We start from the raw sequence: 17,941 nt of genomic DNA on the forward strand, positions 1-17,941 counted from the left end.
CCGCCAGGCCTTTGAGCCAGGCTCATACCCCACAAAGATCATTTCTTGGATCTTGGCTCACCTTTCTTGTGTAGAGCCTTTGGAATAAGAAGCCAGGCCCAACAACCAAACACACAAAGGTAGTGCTTCTTGGGCTTCTTACCATGCAGCAGTTGTACACTCTGTTCTGCGTAAACACCACAAATCTCCAGGCTTCAGACCAAAACTTTTGGGGTAGCCCTGCATCCCATAAAATGGACGACACTGCTTCCTGAATCATCCCATTCTTCCTTTCCGCGATTCCATTCTGCTGTGGACTGTAGGGGGAGGTCAATCGGTGGCTAATCACCTTCTCCCTAAAGAAATCCTGCAAAGCAGAACCAGTGAACTCTGAACCCCTGTCACTTTGAAAGTTCTTAACTTTGGTGAAGAAGGTCACTTCAACTGCAGTGATCCAATCCCTGATCAACCCAACCACCTCCCCTTTAGTACGCATAGCAAAAGTCCACAAATTCCGAGAAAAATCATCAATTAAGAGAAGAGAGAATTTTGACCGACCCAATGACTCAAATGACATTGGATCACACAAATCTGCATGAATTAACTCAAAAGATTGAGTGGTCTTTCTCTCTGACTTAGGATAAGAGCATGTCACAATCTTGGACTGTTTACAAGCATGACAATCCAAGAATTTGTCACAAGCCTTAAATTTGCACCTTTCTGTCAGTTCAGGTGCCCTTTTAACATAACTCCAATTCAGATGAGCAAATCTGCGGTGCCAGATATGTGGGCAACCATCATGGGGCGCTACATTAACACATTGCCCCTTTGCATCTTCGGTGTCATCCTCAGTAGAAAGCGGCATCTCTATAAGAAAAAAATTGCCTTTGGACTGTACTGAGTACAGCTGTTCACCATTCCTGGAAAACACACACTGGTTACCTGCAAAAGACACACAGAAATTGTCAGCAATTAAATCAGACATGCTTAGCAAACAATTAGCTAAACATGGCACCACAAAAGCTTGGATTTCATGTTTAAGAAAGGAACAATAAAGTGTCCCGGCCTGTGTGAGCCTTTTTTGACTCCCATCAGCAAGCGTCACAAATCTGTCAGTTTTTACTGTCCTGCAATTTCGCAAAAGATCAGGAGAGGGCACTAGAGTGTTTGTCGCTCCTGAGTCTATGACGACAGTGAGGGTTTCTGGTTGTTGACATTCCTGAGAATTGCCATGGCAACGCTTTCCCTCTCATTGCCCCCCTGACTGGGGCCTCTGCAGACGTCCTCTGCGGTTGTCACGGCAACAGTCTCCCCCCGGCTGGGGGACTTGCCCACGGCCTTCACAGCTTCCGTAGATGCAGCTCTCTCTGTTGCCATAGAGACTGGACTTCTCCCAACGTTCTCACGCTGCACCAACTCTGTTATCAGCAGCTCTCCCTGATGGGCAACCTTGGAAACTCTAGTAGCACAAAGCTTCCCACAGCTAGGCTCCGGCTCAGGACGAAAACAACACTTGGAAGGTTTTGGAGAAAGAGGCTTCTCAGAGCTTTCACTGCTGACTGCCCCCCCCCCCCACTGCTGGCAGGGCTTTTGCCTGCACCCCTTCTGCTGGGTGCAGGGCTCCCGGCGCTTAGCCTCTCTCCTGGCTCCTCACACAGATGTGTTGCAGCATCCAAACAGCTCTCAGGCACAGCAACAGCACCACCAGCAGCAATAGGAATAGCAACAGTCCCTTCACTCCCCCTTGGGGGCTTAAGGCTCCTCTCAGCTTTCGAAGAGCTCTCAAGGCTCTGGCCAGCACCATCTTGGCTCTCTGCCGCCTCTGGTGCAACTCCAGCCACTTCCTTGCCTCCCACTCCAGCTCCACAAGCTTTTAGGAGGGATTCCCAAGCGATCCTTGGCTCATTGGCACCCTGTAGGACTGGCAAAAGACAAGCTTCGACGCTTTCGGCCAGAATTCTGAGAACACGCTGTTTCAGCTCAGTTTGAACTGCAGCTTCCTCAGCCATTGCATTCCCAACTTCGGGCTGTGGGGGTTGCACCAAGTGCCACAGCTGCTCCCCCACTAGCAGGTACTCCATTGCAAAAGACCATTCCAGCCAATTTTGGCCACCCAGTCTCTGACACGGCATATTAAACCCAAAGACCTGTCCCTGGGGATGGGCCATTCTTTCCCCTTCCCTTCTGTCGGCTAGAGTAGCTTGAATACTAACTCTTCTGCTAAACCGGGCATTCCGGAAAGCCTTGGCTCCGTTGTTCCCCTCCGTCAGCAAACTCAGATCTGCCTCTGAAGCCTCTGGCAGTAGATCAAGCTGACCTTCAGGCTTTTAAGTTATGTTCTTTCTCACACTCTTCGCGTGGTTCCATAACCTGAAGATTTATTGCTTTTCCATCCAGCTTACACTTCCGTTGCGCCAGCTTTTCAAGCACAGCCCCGGGAGAAAGCAATTAGCAGATGCACAGCTTTGGTCCGTGTGAGAAAGACATTAAATCAAGTCCAGACAGCTTCTCTATTCTAGAAGCATTTTATTAAGCAAAAACAGCATATTTACAGGCCATCAGTATCCAGCTCCATTTTCTCTGACTCCTTTCTTCCTCGGAGCAGCGACCGACTGAAAAACGAAAGCACTTCTCACAGCACAATAAAGAGCTGTGACGTAACATCCTGGCTGACTTCCTGTGGAAGCCCTTCCCTCAGACGTGAGACACAGAAAGGTTAACCCTTTACCACCACACTCTACACAAACTATTCTAAGGAAAACAGGGGGACATCCATAGCATGTTCACCATTAATGAGAAGGTGTTGGACTGAGAGCCACACATCCAATTGCGGGCTTGTGATTTGAAAAGTTTGGTTCAAGGCCAGATGTGGGCATGGCCTGTGCCTGGATACATTCTTTTCTTTTGTTTTAAAGAAGTTTTTATTATTAAAATAATTCAGCATTAATGCACACATATTGCAAATATACAAGCATACAAACATACATTTCATACAATCCTTAAAAATGTTCAAACATACCTACACTCAATCCCACAGATAATTCCTTTTCCAATCACCATCCACCACCCCTCACCCCACCTTTGTTTTAGACTTCCAATCTACTGAATTGCAATTTCTATCCACTTCTGTTGCTTTTTCTCACACACCTTTAACCTAATTTCATGCTTCTTTTTCTATTACACATTGTTATCCATTTATTTAGTATTTCAGTATTTAAAACGGAACTTGTTTATTCTAATAGGAGTTCTGATTTTTCAATATGGTTTTGCAAGTATCCTTTAGACACCTTCCAGTCCCTGTCTATCTTCTCTTTTGAGATCCTTCCTGGATACATTCATCTCAAGTTGTGCGAGTCTTGGGCAAAGCCCTGGGCAGCTGCCCTATTTACCAGCTCTTTCTTCCCTGCAGCCCACTTTCCCCAGACATGGCAACTAAACCAGGAGGACTCGCATCAGCCACTTCCAGCCTGGCAAGTGGTTAGGGAGTGTGGCAGATGTTGCACTAAAGTAAGCAAAAGAAGACATTAAAGAGCTGCTGTTTTTACCTCAGGCTGTCGGAGAAGGCTTCCACACCAAACTTGGATGGGCAGTAACCACCTCCATAGGTTACCAGGCGTCCATTCACACTGGACATGTTGACCACCCTCCCTCTGGCTCTCCTCACCAGAGGCACCATGTGTAGCGTCACATCAATCATCCCAAGAAGGTTGACATTGATCACCTTTGCAAAGTCATCTTTGGTCAGCCATTCATTGGGACCTGATGGTAGAGCTGTGCCTGCGTTGTTCACCAAGCCCCAAAGCCCTGTGAGAAAGAACAGATGTTTTTCCTATTAGCAACCGTAACCTACATGAATTTAGCTGCGTCTCTCACTGGATTTAGTGTAACTGGAGGGAGGGAGTTAGGGAAAGGGGGAGAGAAAGAGAGAGAAATGGAAAGTGGACGGGCAGGAGAGAGGCAGCAGCTCTGGTAGAGTTGGGAGGGAGGAGCTGAGCTCAGCAGAAGAGGAGGGGGAAAGAAAGCAAGGCAGACATAAGGGACAACAGACTTTCGGGGTTGGTGTGTTGTGCGACAAGCACACAGAGTGCAATGAAATTGAGTGTTTGGGGGGAGGGGAGGCTCCATTAATTTCATTTTACACAGGTTGTACATTGACCATAAAGGTATGATGATGATGATGATGATGATGATGATGATGCATTTCCCTTTAAAATAAGGGACAATCTCCTATTACAAGGGACAAGTGGAAACACCAACAAGGCACACACGTCACCTGGCCAAGCTGCTGCTGAGAACCTTCCTTGTGGGTGGGCAGAGGTGAGGCCAGAAAAGAAGTGAGAGGCACTTTCTCCAGCCAAGCCAGCAATGCCTTCCTTGTAACAGCGGAGCAGACATTTGTGTATGCTTGGCAGCGGTGAAAGCAAGACTTGCAAAGGATGAGATACGGGAAATGACTTTGCTAATTTGCCCAGCAGCTACAGTGGTGGCAGGCTGCTGATTTGCATACAAGTCCCCCCCCAAAAAAAAATTCATTGTCAATCACAATGAAAAAGCTTGCTTGCTTTTCTCTCCCTTTCTTCCCTCCCAGCAGTAGCCTGGGGGGGGTCTGCCCTTATAGGCGGGCATAGGGCAGCATGGGGGTCTATAGTGTGGCACAGTGGCTGCTGTGGGTTGTGGGTTGGGATTCTGGGGTGGCCACGCTGCTGCTGCCCAGAGTTTTGCTGCATTCAGAAACTCCTCACGCAGCAAAACCCCAAAAAGGATACAGTACAGTGGTACCTTGGGTTCAGGTTACAGACTCCGCTAACCCAGAAATAGTACCTTGGGTTAAAAACTTTGCTTCAGGATGAGAACAAAAATCGTGCCGCAGCGCGGCAGTAATGGGAGGCCCCAATAGCTAAAGTGGTGCTTCAGGTTAAGAACAGACGTCTGGAACAAATTAAGCACGTAACTAGAGGTATCTCTGTATTTAAAAAGTAACCAAAAGAACAAAAAACTGCCTATGCCCATCTCTGTTAAATTTACTTTCTATTTTCATATCATTCTTCTTCTTTCCCCTTTGCAGTTAAAACAATCAATTCTCTTTCCCCACATCAAGAGTTTGACTGAGCTTGGGAACCCCAAAGACTAGAGAAAATATCTGTCAAGCTGGAATGTTGTTTCAACTTTTCAACTCAGCATCCTTGACAAACGACAATTCCCAGGACTCCCAGAGGGGGTGTCCCATGCTCTCAGGCACCAAATATCTGGAGCTGGCTCTGATATTTATTATTGAATGTTCATAATAATTATTTCTAAGCTGTTTCCTGAATTGTTATGCTTATTCTTCCTTTCGAACTTTGTGAGCCACTTTGGGCACAATTATGTGGGGAGAGTGGCCTACAAATGAATACAGAGAGGCAATTCTAATCCCCCGTCCCACCAATAGCACAGAGGCAGCACAAGGAAGGTCAAGAGTCACCTTTGCTTCCAATGCACCTGTGCTGGTCCCGGGGGTAAGGTACCTTGGGTGTAGCAGAGTCCACACGAAGAGGGGCAAGGTCCGAGGCAGAGTGCCGGGCGGTGAACAGGAACGCTGGAACAGGAGGCTGTGCAGGGAACAGGAACACCGGATGGTCGGGGACAGGAGGCCGAGCAGGGAACAGGAGTACCGGATAGTCAGGAACAGGAGGCCGAGCAGGGATCAGGAACGCAGGAAGGTCCGAAGCCAACAACGACGTTGCTCCCGCAACCTGGGGCCGGGCTGACTGGGCTTTTATCCTCTTCTAAGGCCAGGGGCGGTCCCGGCCCCCAGGAGCCCCGCCTCCTCTGGCCTTAAGGCGAGCACTCCTCCTGGGGGCAACCAGTTCCCTTCGCCTCTCTGCTCTAAACCTCTGCAGATCAGGAGAGGCCGAAGGGTTACTGGGCCCTGGAGGAGGCTCACCTGTGGCCACTGAGTCGTCAAGCCTCTCTGGGGCCAGAAGGACTTCACCTGGGGCCAGCTCCTGATGCACTGCCACAGGTGCAGGCTCTTCAGCATCTAGGCCTTGCCCCAGTTCAGCCGGCCCTGGAGGCGGGGACTCCTGTGCAGGCCGGGATTCCTCTGTTTCATCCTCCGAATCGGAATCCCAGGCCATCACACCATCCCCCCTCCCAGGCCCCCCCCTCAACCGAGGGTCCGGACCCGGCTTGCCGGGGTACGTCGCATGGAACTCTCGGAGGCAGGCAGGTGCGTGGACGTTGGCCGCAGGTTCCCAGGAACGGTCCTCCGGTCCGTACCCCTTCCAGTCAATGAGATACTGCAGCTTTCCCCTGCGGTATCGGGAGTCCAGGATGCGTTCCACCTCGTACTCAGGCTCTCCCCGAACCAACACTGGCTGCGGTCGGGGACGGTTCGGGTGGAACTCGTCGGGTGGGGCCACCGGACTCAAAAGGGACCTGTGGAAGACCGGGTGAACCTTCAGGGTTGCGGGTAACCGGAGACGAAATGCCACAGGAGAGACTTGGTCTACGATAGGGAACGGGCCGGTGAAGCGGGCGTCCAACTTCCGCGAAGGTCGAGAGGGGTGGAGGTGGCGAGTGGAGAGCCAAACCAGGTCACCGACGCGAAGTTCCGGCCCCACCTGGCGGTGGCGGTCGGCCTGGGCCTTGTACGCTTCCTTGGCCTGGTGCAGTTGCTCCACCAAAAGCTGTTGCTGGGACTGGAGCTCTTGAAGCCACTCCGTCACCGCCGGGACTGCGGATGTCGGCAGCACCTCTGGAAACAGCCGTGGATGATAACCATAACTGGCCTGGAACGGGGTCTGCTGGGTGGACGCATTCACCGCGTTATTGTAGGCGAACTCCGCCAATGCCAGGTGGTCGACCCAGTCATCCTGCTGGTAGCTGCAGTAACACCGGAGGTACTGCTCCAGCACCGCGTTCGCCCGTTCCGTCTGGCCATCGGTCTGTGGGTGATAGGCTGACGAGAGGCAGACCTCCGTCCCGAGGGTCTGGTGTAGTGCTTGCCAGAACCGGGATGTGAACTGAACGCCCCGGTCGGACACCACGCGCTCAGGTAGGCCATGCAGGCGGAAGACATGCTGAAGGTACAGCTGAGCAGTTTCCTTGGCTGTGGGTACAGATGGACAGGGAGCGCAGTGCACCATCTTGGTGAAATGGTCGGAGAAAACCAGAAGGCAGGTACAGCCACGAGACGAGGGTAAGTCCACTACAAAGTCCAACGAAACCGTGTGCCAAGGGTGCGGTGGAACTGGCAATGGCTGAAGTAGGCCGGGGGGTCGCCCGGTAGGTCCCTTAGCGCGCCGGCAGACATCACAACCAGCAACGTAGCGAGCCACGTCAGCCTTCAGGCGGGGCCACCAAAACTCTCGACTGACCAGATGGGTGGTCCGATACCGTCCAAAGTGCCCCGCTGCTGGGGCATCATGGGCCATCCGGAGAACCTCCAGCCGTAGTGGCCCTGGCGGGATGTACAGACGACCGTGGTGCAGCAGAAGGCCCTGATGCAGGACCAGCCCCGGATACTGTGGGCTGGACCCTTCAGCCAGCTCCCGGAGTCGTTCCTGGGCCCAAGCGTCGACCCGCTGCTGTTCCCGCACCCGAACCTGCAGTGGCTGCGCCTCCTGGGTGGCCAGGAATGCAGCCGGAGGTAGGATCGTGGTGGGTTCTGCTTGCTGTACCGTGTCTGCGTTGTCTTCAGGTTTCCGGGACAGGGCATCCGCCTTCTGATTCTGAGAGCTAGGGATGTAGCGGATCCGGAACTGGAACCGGGAAAAGAACAACGCCCACCGGATCTGTCTTTGGTTCAGCTTGCGGGTGGTCTGGAGGTACTCCAGGTTCCGGTGGTCGGTTCTCACCTCCACCGGATGTCGTGCCCCCTCAAGATGGTGGCGCCAGACCTCAAAGGCTACCTTGATGGCCAGTAGTTCCCGCTCCCACACAGTATAGTTACGCTCCGCTGGTAGGAGCTGGCGGGAATAGAAGGCACAGGGTAAGAGTGGCGCTTCAGGACCAATCTGTTGAGACAAGACGGCACCGAGAGCCGTACTGGAAGCGTCGGTCTCCACCACAAAGGGTCGAGAGGGGTCAGGATGTTGTAAGATTGGTGCCCTCTGGAAACAGGCCTTCAACCCCTGAAACGCCTCCTCTGCCTCCTTGTCCCAGGAAAACGGCGTCTTTGGGCGCAGTAGCCGGGTCAACGGGGTGGTGCGATGAGCATAATCAGCGATGAAGGTCCGGTAGTAATTGGCGAACCCCAGGAAACGCTGTAGGTCCTTGCGGTTCCGGGGTGCCGCCCATTCTTGAACCGCTGTCACCTTCCCCGGGTCCATTTGCACCCCATCTGGAGAGAGCCGGTGACCAAGGAAGTCCACAGTCCGCTGATGGAACTCGCACTTGCTGAGCTTTGCGTACAAACGGTGCTCACGCAAGCGCTGCAGCACGGTCCGGACATGTCCCTCATGGCGGGCCGGGTCACGGGAGTAAATCAGTATGTCATCCAAATACACCACCACGTACTTGTCTAACAAGTCCTGAAACACGTGGTTGATGTAGCGTTGAAACACAGCAGGCGCGTTGCACAAACCGAAAGGCATAACCAAATATTCGAACTGCCCGTACCGGGTCCCAAACGCTGTCTTCCACTCATCCCCGGCTCGGATCCGAATCAAGTTGTAGGCCCCCCGGAGGTCCAGCTTGGTGAACACCTGTGCCCCTTGCACCCGCTCCAGCAGCTCCGAGATAAGGGGCAAGGGGTACCGGTCTGGGACGGTAATTTTGTTCAGGGCTCGGTAATCATGGCAAGGGCGGAGTTCCCCACATTTCTTCTTAACAAAAAGCACCGGTGCCGCGGTGGGCGAGGTGGAAGGCCTAATGAACCCACGCTCCAGGTTCTTGCGCAAGAAGTCCTGCAAAGCCTCGCGCTCTGGCTCTGTTAGGGAATATAAGCGACTCACTGGTAAAGGCGCTCCGGGTTGGAGGTCTATGCCGCAGTCAAAAGGCCGATGCGGCGGCAGCTGGTCTGCCCCCCGTTCCTCGAACACGTCCTGGTAGTCCTGGTACACGGCTGGGAGCGTGGGTGCTGCCTCCTCTGAGGGCGCGGACGCCAGCGTTCCGGATTGAGCATGGGAACATGGGACTGGGAAGTGCACGGTCCGTTTGACCCAGTCAATCTGAACGTTGTGGGCTTCCAGCCAGTCCATCCCGAGCACCAGGGGGAAGCGGGGCATAGAGGCAATGTCCAAAGTTCGCAACTCCCGGTGCTGCTGGAGACACAGGACCAGAGGCTGGGTCTCCTGAGTAACGGCACCTGACCGCAGAAGTCGTCCGTCAATCGCTTCCACCTGGACCGGTACTGGCTTGTTCCGAAGTGGCACCTGATGATGGGCGGCAAAAGCAGCGTCCATATAGGAGCGGGTTGCCCCTGAATCTACCAAAGCATGGGTGAGGATCCAGGGCCCACCTGGAGGGTATAAACGTACCGAAACCATAAGATGTTGCAAGTCCATTGGTGCGGGCCCATTCTGTACGGTTTGGGACCCCCGGTAGCTAGGGCCATCAGCTACTGGGGTTGGCGGTTTCCCTGCGGCTGGCGTTTCTCAGGGCAGGACCGAGCGAAGTGTCCACTTCCGCCACAGTAAAGACAGAGATTTCCATCCCGACGCCGCGCCTTCTCTGCGGGGGAAAGGCGTGGCCGCACTGCCCCGAGCTGCATAGGCTCCTCCGTTAAATCAGTTGTGACCGTGGGGCTGCCGGAAAAAGCTGGTGCCGTGAACTGGAAGTGTCGGCGACCCCGGGCCTGACGACGATCCTCCAACCGGTCGTCTATTTGTAGACTCCGTTGAATGAGAGTGTCCAGCGTGGTGGGGCGTTCCATTGTGGCCAACTGGTCCAGTACCTCGTCCGAAAGCCCTTCGAGATACTGGTCCCGCAGTGCCGAGTCATTCCAGGTCAAGTCCTGTGCCAACAGCCGAAACTCCGTGGTATATGTGGCCACCGTGGACTTGCCCTGTTTCAAATGCCGAATCGCCCGGTTGGCTTGACTCTCTTTCTGGGGGTTGCCGAACGCGGCCTCCAAACGATTGCAAAACCCCGTATAGTCTGCCAGCAAGGGGGAGTCTTGCCTGAGTAGCGGCAACGCCCACTTGGCCGCCTGGTCCTTTAACAAGCTAATCAAAAAGTGCACCTTGGTACGGTCGTCAGGAAAGTTCCGGGCTCGCCCCTGAATATACAGTTTGGCCTGGGCCAGGAACATGGGAAAGCTGGCCGGGGCTCCATCAAATTTCTCAGGCAAAGCCACTGGGTACTTGCCCGGAGCCGGGGCGTCGGCCCCAGGAGCCGGTAGGGCTTCCAAGCGTTGCTGAAGTGCCTCAACCGCGTCACTGAGCTGCTGCACGGTGTGAGACAAGGCCTGGTTCTCCTGGGCCAAAGCCACCAGTGCAGCCGCCTGTTCAGCCATGGCCTCTGGCTCTTCCCGAACGCACCCCTACGAAGGGGGAGTGCGGGAGGGGGCGGGAGCAAACTGTGCTGGTCCCGGGGGTAAGGTACCTTGGGTGTAGCAGAGTCCACACGAAGAGGGGCAAGGTCCGAGGCAGAGTGCCGGGCGGTGAACAGGAACGCTGGAACAGGAGGCTGTGCAGGGAACAGGAACACCGGATGGTCGGGGACAGGAGGCCGAGCAGGGAACAGGAGTACCGGATAGTCAGGAACAGGAGGCCGAGCAGGGATCAGGAACGCAGGAAGGTCCGAAGCCAACAACGACGTTGCTCCCGCAACCTGGGGCCGGGCTGACTGGGCTTTTATCCTCTTCTAAGGCCAGGGGCGGTCCCGGCCCCCAGGAGCCCCGCCTCCTCTGGCCTTAAGGCGAGCACTCCTCCTGGGGGCAACCAGTTCCCTTCGCCTCTCTGCTCTAAACCTCTGCAGATCAGGAGAGGCCGAAGGGTTACTGGGCCCTGGAGGAGGCTCACCTGTGGCCACTGAGTCGTCAAGCCTCTCTGGGGCCAGAAGGACTTCACCTGGGGCCAGCTCCTGATGCACTGCCACAGGTGCAGGCTCTTCAGCATCTAGGCCTTGCCCCAGTTCAGCCGGCCCTGGAGGCGGGGACTCCTGTGCAGGCCGGGATTCCTCTGTTTCATCCTCCGAATCGGAATCCCAGGCCATCACAGCACCCTTTCACCCACTCCGTCGCTGCCGCCACGCTCTCTGTGCTGCTCACATCCAGAATGGTGGTTTTCAAGCGCTCTGAGGTGGCCTTGTCCAGCTGCTCTGCCCCCTTCTGCGTGAGACAGGCTGCCAGCACCCGCAGGCCCCGGGCATCCAGCTGCCTGGCAAGTAGGTTTCCAAAGCCAGAGTCACACCCTGTGATGAAGACATATTTCTCCGTCAGGTTCTCCACCGTCTGTCTCTCCTGGTACCATTGGCGAAGGAAGTAAAGCCCCAGCAGGGCAGCCAGGTAGAGCCACATGGCTGAAACCTGCAGGGAAAAAGAATTCAAGCATTAGGATGCATACACACCCCTGGCAGGACTTGGAGGTGCAAAAGTCGAATCCCTACTCCACCACAGAGCTCAGCGGGAGACCTTTTATGTTGCCACTGCTGAATTTCGCCTCCCTTGCAGTGTTGTTGAGGGAAAGGAGAATTTTTGCATGGTGCAATGAGCTGCTTGGAGCAGAGGCAGGCTGAAATAATAACAGGTCTAGCAAGCTGATCAGAGGATAACTTAATGACTTGCATGTACCTTTTAAAGTTCTGAACTTTTTCTGGAAATGTTTCTGGGCCTTTAAAGGGTGCCCAGGAAGAAGAAATTCAGGAAGTGAAGTTTCCTCTCTCCCCCAGTGTGAAGCTTGAGAAAAGTGTCACCTACTGAATATTAGCTTGAAAGAAAGTTGTTATAAGCACATATTAGTGGAGACAGGAAGTTATTATCATGTATAATTGAAAAGGGAAGATTCAGGTAGGTAGCCGTGTGGGTCTCACACAGTCAAAATAAAAAATAAAAAAATGTTCAGTAGCTCCTTATAGACCAACTAGGTTTGTTCTGGTATAAACTTCCATGTGTCTGCACACTTCTTCAGATACATATACACACAAAAGCTTATACCAAAACAAACTTAGTTGGTCTATAAGGTGCTACTGGACAATTTTTATTTTATTTTATTTTGAAAAGGGAAGAGACAGACCTGCGGCTGGTTAGAGGAAAGGCTCTCAGCTTCAGTTGTGCGGCAGGTAAAGCCGTGCTTCCTTCTCCCGTTTGCAGTTGCTCCTTATGTGCCTGCTGCCGTTTTTCATACTCCACTGGCTGCAAAGGGAGCTCCTCCCTTCTGGCAAGGATTGGTCAAACTTAACTGCCTTCTTTAAACTAATTGGGAAATTTGTTGGTGAGGGAAACATACCAAATTCCTCCCACTGCAGAGCTCTGTGCCACAGATTCAGCGCCTTTCCCCTGTGTCCTGTTCATGTATGGATAGAGCAAATAAATCATTTGTCTAGAGCAGGAAGAAAGCCTGGGATTGAGCGTATCTTTCTCGCAGAAGCACATCCCTCCTGCTGATAGAAAGATGGGCAGAGTGCTAGACCCGGCCAGCTTGCTTTGGTGCTTGAATTCTAGTACATATATAGAGAAAGACTCCACAAATGACTTATATATATATATATATATATATATATATACACACACACTCCACCCTCCCCGGCCAAGACCGGGCTCAAGGCGGCTAACATCAGGTATAAAAACAATTGATTAAAATACAACTTAAAAATAGGATTCAAGTACAACTTAAAATGCGGCCTCATTTCAGTGGAAGCCCAGATCAAAAACTGTTTGGGGGGAGAAAACATCAAATCTTCACCTAGGCCAACTATCCAGATTGGTCCTACATGGGCCAGAAAAAAGTCAGAGAAGTCCCCAAATAGGAGTTCCATCACAGAAGGAAAAGGAAAGAGGGGGAGGGGTCAGGCTGATTCCAAGCCAAAGGCCAGGCAGAACAACTCTGTCTTACAGGCCCTGCGGAAAGAAATCAGATCCCGCAGGGAGGACTTCCGGGTTGGTGCCTCCGAGTAATGGTGGAATTCCTCTGACCAGGAGGAATTTGCTTCGTGGAAATCTGGGTCTGGCTGGCGAAGGCGGAGACCCGTTAAAAATCATAGGCGGGAGAAGCCTGTGATCCTGGGATTCGGCTGGCACCTTTTGCGCCTCCCCTACTCGCGGGGAAACCCGGTTTCAAGGATCTGGAATGACGTGGGGTGAGTGGTGCGGTGCTTCGAATCGTCTGCTTCTTCCACGGAGCGAAGCCGCACAGCTGTTGCCGGAGAGCACTGACTTTTTCTTGTGGACAATTTGACATCAAAGTAATTACCCATGAGTAGAGGTGAATCGGGAAAATTGGATTTCTAAAGTTTAACATAATTTGGCATTGAAACAGGGAGGTTTAACACAGGAAGTCCGCCTCCCCCTTTTGTAAATAGATTGAAGCAACGAGGCTGCAAGCTGAAGTCTTGGAAAGCCCTTTGCAAAAGAAGTCTTAGTGGATGTATTAAACAAGATAAATGACTCATTGGTACAGCTAAACAGAAAAACAGATGTGATAAATGCGAAAGTTGATGCTACAACTATTAAAATTGACTTAAACACAGAAAGTATAAACAAAAGGTTCACACTAACACAGAAATTATTCAGTAATTGATACAGGAATCTACTCTGACATGGCAAACTGCGGAGGAAGTCAAGGAGGAAGCTGTTGCAGATGAACTTGAAGTAGTACATTTGGAGAGAGAGAGAGTCCCAGCCCTGCAGTGGCATTTTGATGAACAAAGAGTGACGCTCACTATGAGTGAACTTAATGAAAAGTGGATGAATTTGGGGTTTGGAGCCCTATTTGAGTTGGAGGGGGAAGGCTTGATGGATTTTCCCATGCAGGAATCTGCTGAATTTTTGGACTTGGACTTGGCTCAAAGAGACTGTCTGATCACTCTTCATGCTAAAGAAGAGAGAGATAGAATTTTGGGTTGGCATTACCAGAAGAACCTGGAAGTACAACGGTCAACAGTGGAAACCTCTAAAACCTCTAAAGATGCCTTGAAATACCTTTTGGATCCTCGGCCTAACTATGGAGATATTGCTGCCCTGCTGAGAAGGAATAAAATCATCTTCAGGTGGAAGTTCCCCCAAGGACTATCTTTCAGTTTTAAAAGAAGGAAAACAAAAATAAGATCAGTAGAGGACAAAGTAAAGTTTTTTTAAATATGAAGAAGGTTGATGGACTATATGGAATGGACGGAAAGGACTGGCAGAATCCGAGACCAGGGAGAAGAGTCGGTGGAAGAAGACTGGAAAAAGTTTAAAGACTATTTATAGAAATATTGTAAAATTATGAATGTTAGAAAAATGTTGGAATGAAGTAACATGGCTTTAGTAGAAATGTCATAAGGAATTAAGTGTAAATAGATTAATAGAGTATTAAAGGGAAAATTAAGGTTGGAATGTATTAAGATGATTATAGGATAGAAAACAGAGGAAGATGGAAAGGAATTGCTGAAATAATTAATGGAAGTGGAATACAAAAAGGGAGGCGTGAGGAGGTCGTGGGAATAAGTGAATGAAAGATAAAATATTGAAATTATTGAATGTGTTTGATGTATTTTAAATTGCTTTTGTATTGTATTGTATTGTACTGTATTGTATTGTTCTTTTTTTCTTTCCTTTTTTTCTTTTTTATTTCTTTTTTATTTTACATCTTCTTTTTAATTGTTGGAAACGCAATAAATATTACATATATATATATATATATATATATATATATATATATATATAGGGAACCAGGCAGAGAGCCTTCTTGGTAGTGGCACCCGCCCTGTGGAACGCCCTTTTATCAGATGTCAAGGAAATAAACAGAAATCAGATCCCGCAGGGCCCTGGTCTCATGAGACAGAGCGTTCTACCAGGCCGGAGGCAGTGTTGAAAAGGCTCTGGCCCTGGTTGAGGCCATTCTAACTTCCTTAGGGCCCGGGACCTCTAGAGTGTTGCTATTTATGGACCATAAGGTCCTCCGCGGGGCATACCAGGAGAGGTGGTCCCGTAGGTTTCCTTTCTCCTGCTGGTGTGCAGAAAGAGCGGTTAGAATGACTTGCAACCTGCATATTACAAATAAACTAATGAAATATTAGACCTGTAACAACACAGGAGACAAAATTAATCTTCTGGGGAAAGATTGCCTTCTGGGCATCTTTTCCTATCAGTTGCAGAGCTTCATGCTCCGGCACCGGGGAGCAAAGAGTAGACAGGGTCCGGAGGGGAGTGCCCAGCTGGGGCAGGGGGGCAGCCGCGATGGTACCGCACCGGGATTGCGCTGCCAGGGGCGGCACACTCCCCCCGCACTCCTCTTCCTCCGCCAGTGCTCCCTATGATAGCTAAATCAAATGAGGAACATCTGGAACTACTTTGGATGCCAAAGAAAAGAACTTTCCACATGGCTAAATTTTTGTCAGTTCGCTTATTGTTTACATAGTGTGGATGTCAATAACTTGGAGTGCTGAAACCATTCAGAACTGAAAGGAGTGGTAAAGGGGAAAAGCTTGCCTGACATGGCATGATAGATGATAGATAGATAGAGAGATAGAGAGATGATAGATGATAGATAGATAGATAGATGATAGATAGATAGATAGATAGATAGATAGATAGATAGATAGATAGATAGATGATAGATAATGATAGATAGATGATAGATAGATTAGATAGATAGATAGATGATGATAGATAGATAGATAGATAGATAGATAGATAGATAGATAGATAGATACATAGATAGATGATAGATAGATAGATGATAAATAGATAGATAGATGATAAATAGATAGATAGATGATAGATAGATAGATAAATAGATGATAGATAGATAGATAGATAGATAGATAGATAGATAGATAGATGATAGATAGATAGATAGATATAGATAGATAGATAGATAGATAGATAGATAGATAGATAGATAGATGATAGATAGATAGATGATAGATGATAGATAGATAGAGATAGATAGATAGATAGATGATAGATAGATAGATAGATAGATAGATGATAGATATAGATAGATGATAGATAGAGAGATAGAGAGATGATAGATGATAGATGATAGATGATAGATGATAGATATAGATAGATAGATATAGATAGATAGATAGATAGATAGATGATTGATAGATAGATAGATAGATGATAGATGATAGATGATAGATGATAGATGATAGATAGATAGATGATTGATAGATAGATAGATAGATAGATAGATGATAGATAGATATAGATTAGATAGATAGATAGATGATAGATAGATAGATAGATAGATAGATGATAGATAGATAGATAGATAGATAGATAGATAGATAGATAGAGATAGATAGATAGATGATAGATAGATAGATATAGATTAGATAGATAGATAGATAGATAGATGATAGATAGATAGATAGATAGATAGATAGATAGATAGATGATAGATAGATAGATATAGATAGATAGATGATAGATGATAGATAGATAGATGATAGATAGATGATAGATAGATAGATAGATAGATAGATAGATGATAGATAGATAGATGATAGATGATAGATGATAGATATAGATAGATAGATAGATAGAGATAGATAGATAGATAGATAGATAGATAGATAGATAGATAGATGATTGATAGATAGATAGATAGATAGATAGATAGATGATAGATGATAGATGATAGATGATAGATGATAGATGATAGATAGATAGATAGATAGATAGATAGATGATAGATAGATATAGATTAGATAGATAGATGATAGATAGATAGATAGATAGATAGATAGATGATAGATAGATAGATAGATAGATAGATAGATAGATAGAGATAGATAGATAGATAGATGATAGATAGATATAGATTAGATAGATAGATAGATAGATGATAGATAGATAGATAGATAGATAGATAGATAGATAGATAGATAGATGGATGATAGGTAGATGTTAGATAGATAGATAGAGATAGATAGATGATAGATAGATAGATAGATAGATAGATGATAGATGATAGATAGATAGATAGATAGATAGATAGATAGATGATAGATGATAGATAGATAGATAGATAGATGATAGATAGATAGATGATAGATAGATAGATATAGATAGATGATAGATAGATAGATGATAGATGATAGATAGATATAGATGATAGATAGATAAATTTTTATTTGTGTCCCACCCTCCCTGGCCGGAGCTGGGCTAAGGGCAGCTAACATCATGAAACTAAGATGGTATAGAGAGAACATAAGAACATAAAAACAGGCAATCAATTAGTTAGAATACATCTTAAAATTAGTTCAGAAGCAAATTAAAATCTGGACAGATAGCATCCACAGGTAAAATTGAGAGTGTCCATTTGGTCTGAAGTCTCACAGTTTAATGTATTTTTTTCCTAAGTAAATGAGTGGTAAAGCATTGCAGTTTCATTTGCATCAGACAATAGTTCAGAATAATAATAATAAATTACTTCTCCTTAAGGTACTGATGACCAAATCTGCCTCTCATTAGGATCCTAAAAGATGCAATTAGACTTGTTTTCCATCCACAGCTTGTTGGCTCATTTGGACAACTGTGTAATGCCCAATGGTTATGCCTCCCCAACAATCACCCAGCCCTGGTAATCCTGAGGCAGCAGCAAGTTCTTTGGATCTCAAACTTTTAGGCAGTAGAAGCAAGCTTTATTAACTACTATCATAATAAGCAAAGAAACAGCAGCAGGTGCTAATATACAATTTAAGTACAGTCGTACCTTGGTTGCCAAACGCTTTGGAACTTGTACATTTCGGCTCCTGAACAATCGAAAACCGGAATGATTTTCTATCGTCCGGTGTGGCTTCCGATTGGCTTCTGATTGGCTTCAGGAGCTTCCTGCAGCCAATCAGAAGCCACGCTTTGTTTTCCAAACATTTTGGAAGTTGAACG

At 48.6% G+C, this 17,941-nt stretch overlaps 2 protein-coding genes across 4 annotated transcripts in view; both read right to left on the reverse strand.

Annotated features, from left to right (window-relative positions):
- The window catches only part of LOC310671609 (retinol dehydrogenase 7-like), a 38,787-nt gene extending 26,484 nt beyond the window's left edge, over positions 1 to 12,303 (reverse strand). Inside the window, exon 1 of the mRNA XM_083427948.1 lies at positions 12,138 to 12,303. The gene's annotated coding sequence lies outside the window, so the exon portion shown is untranslated. The remainder of the gene's footprint in view (positions 1 to 12,137) is intronic.
- Positions 1 to 17,874, reverse strand: part of LOC310671615 (retinol dehydrogenase 7-like) — a 30,240-nt gene extending 12,366 nt beyond the window's left edge. The window contains exons 1-5 of one of the 3 annotated variants that reach the window (XM_083427960.1): positions 17,769 to 17,874; positions 15,016 to 15,087; positions 11,127 to 11,431; positions 5,441 to 5,457; positions 3,525 to 3,783 (exon numbers count right to left, since the gene is read on the reverse strand). In XM_083427960.1, the coding sequence (XP_083284086.1) occupies positions 3,525 to 3,783; positions 5,441 to 5,457; positions 11,127 to 11,422 (572 nt within the window). In that variant the 5' untranslated portion in view covers positions 11,423 to 11,431; positions 15,016 to 15,087; positions 17,769 to 17,874. Of the gene's footprint in view, positions 1 to 3,524; positions 3,784 to 5,440; positions 5,458 to 11,115; positions 11,432 to 11,536; positions 12,083 to 15,015; positions 15,088 to 17,768 lie in introns of those variants that run through there. The other 2 variants (XM_083427961.1, XM_083427962.1) reach the window with 2 other exon arrangements.
- Between the last annotated feature and the right edge of the window lie 67 nt (positions 17,875 to 17,941).

Source organism: Podarcis tiliguerta (genome assembly GCF_965153285.1).
Source record: "Podarcis tiliguerta genome assembly, chromosome: 2".
Taxonomy (NCBI): Eukaryota; Metazoa; Chordata; class Lepidosauria; order Squamata; family Lacertidae; genus Podarcis; species Podarcis tiliguerta.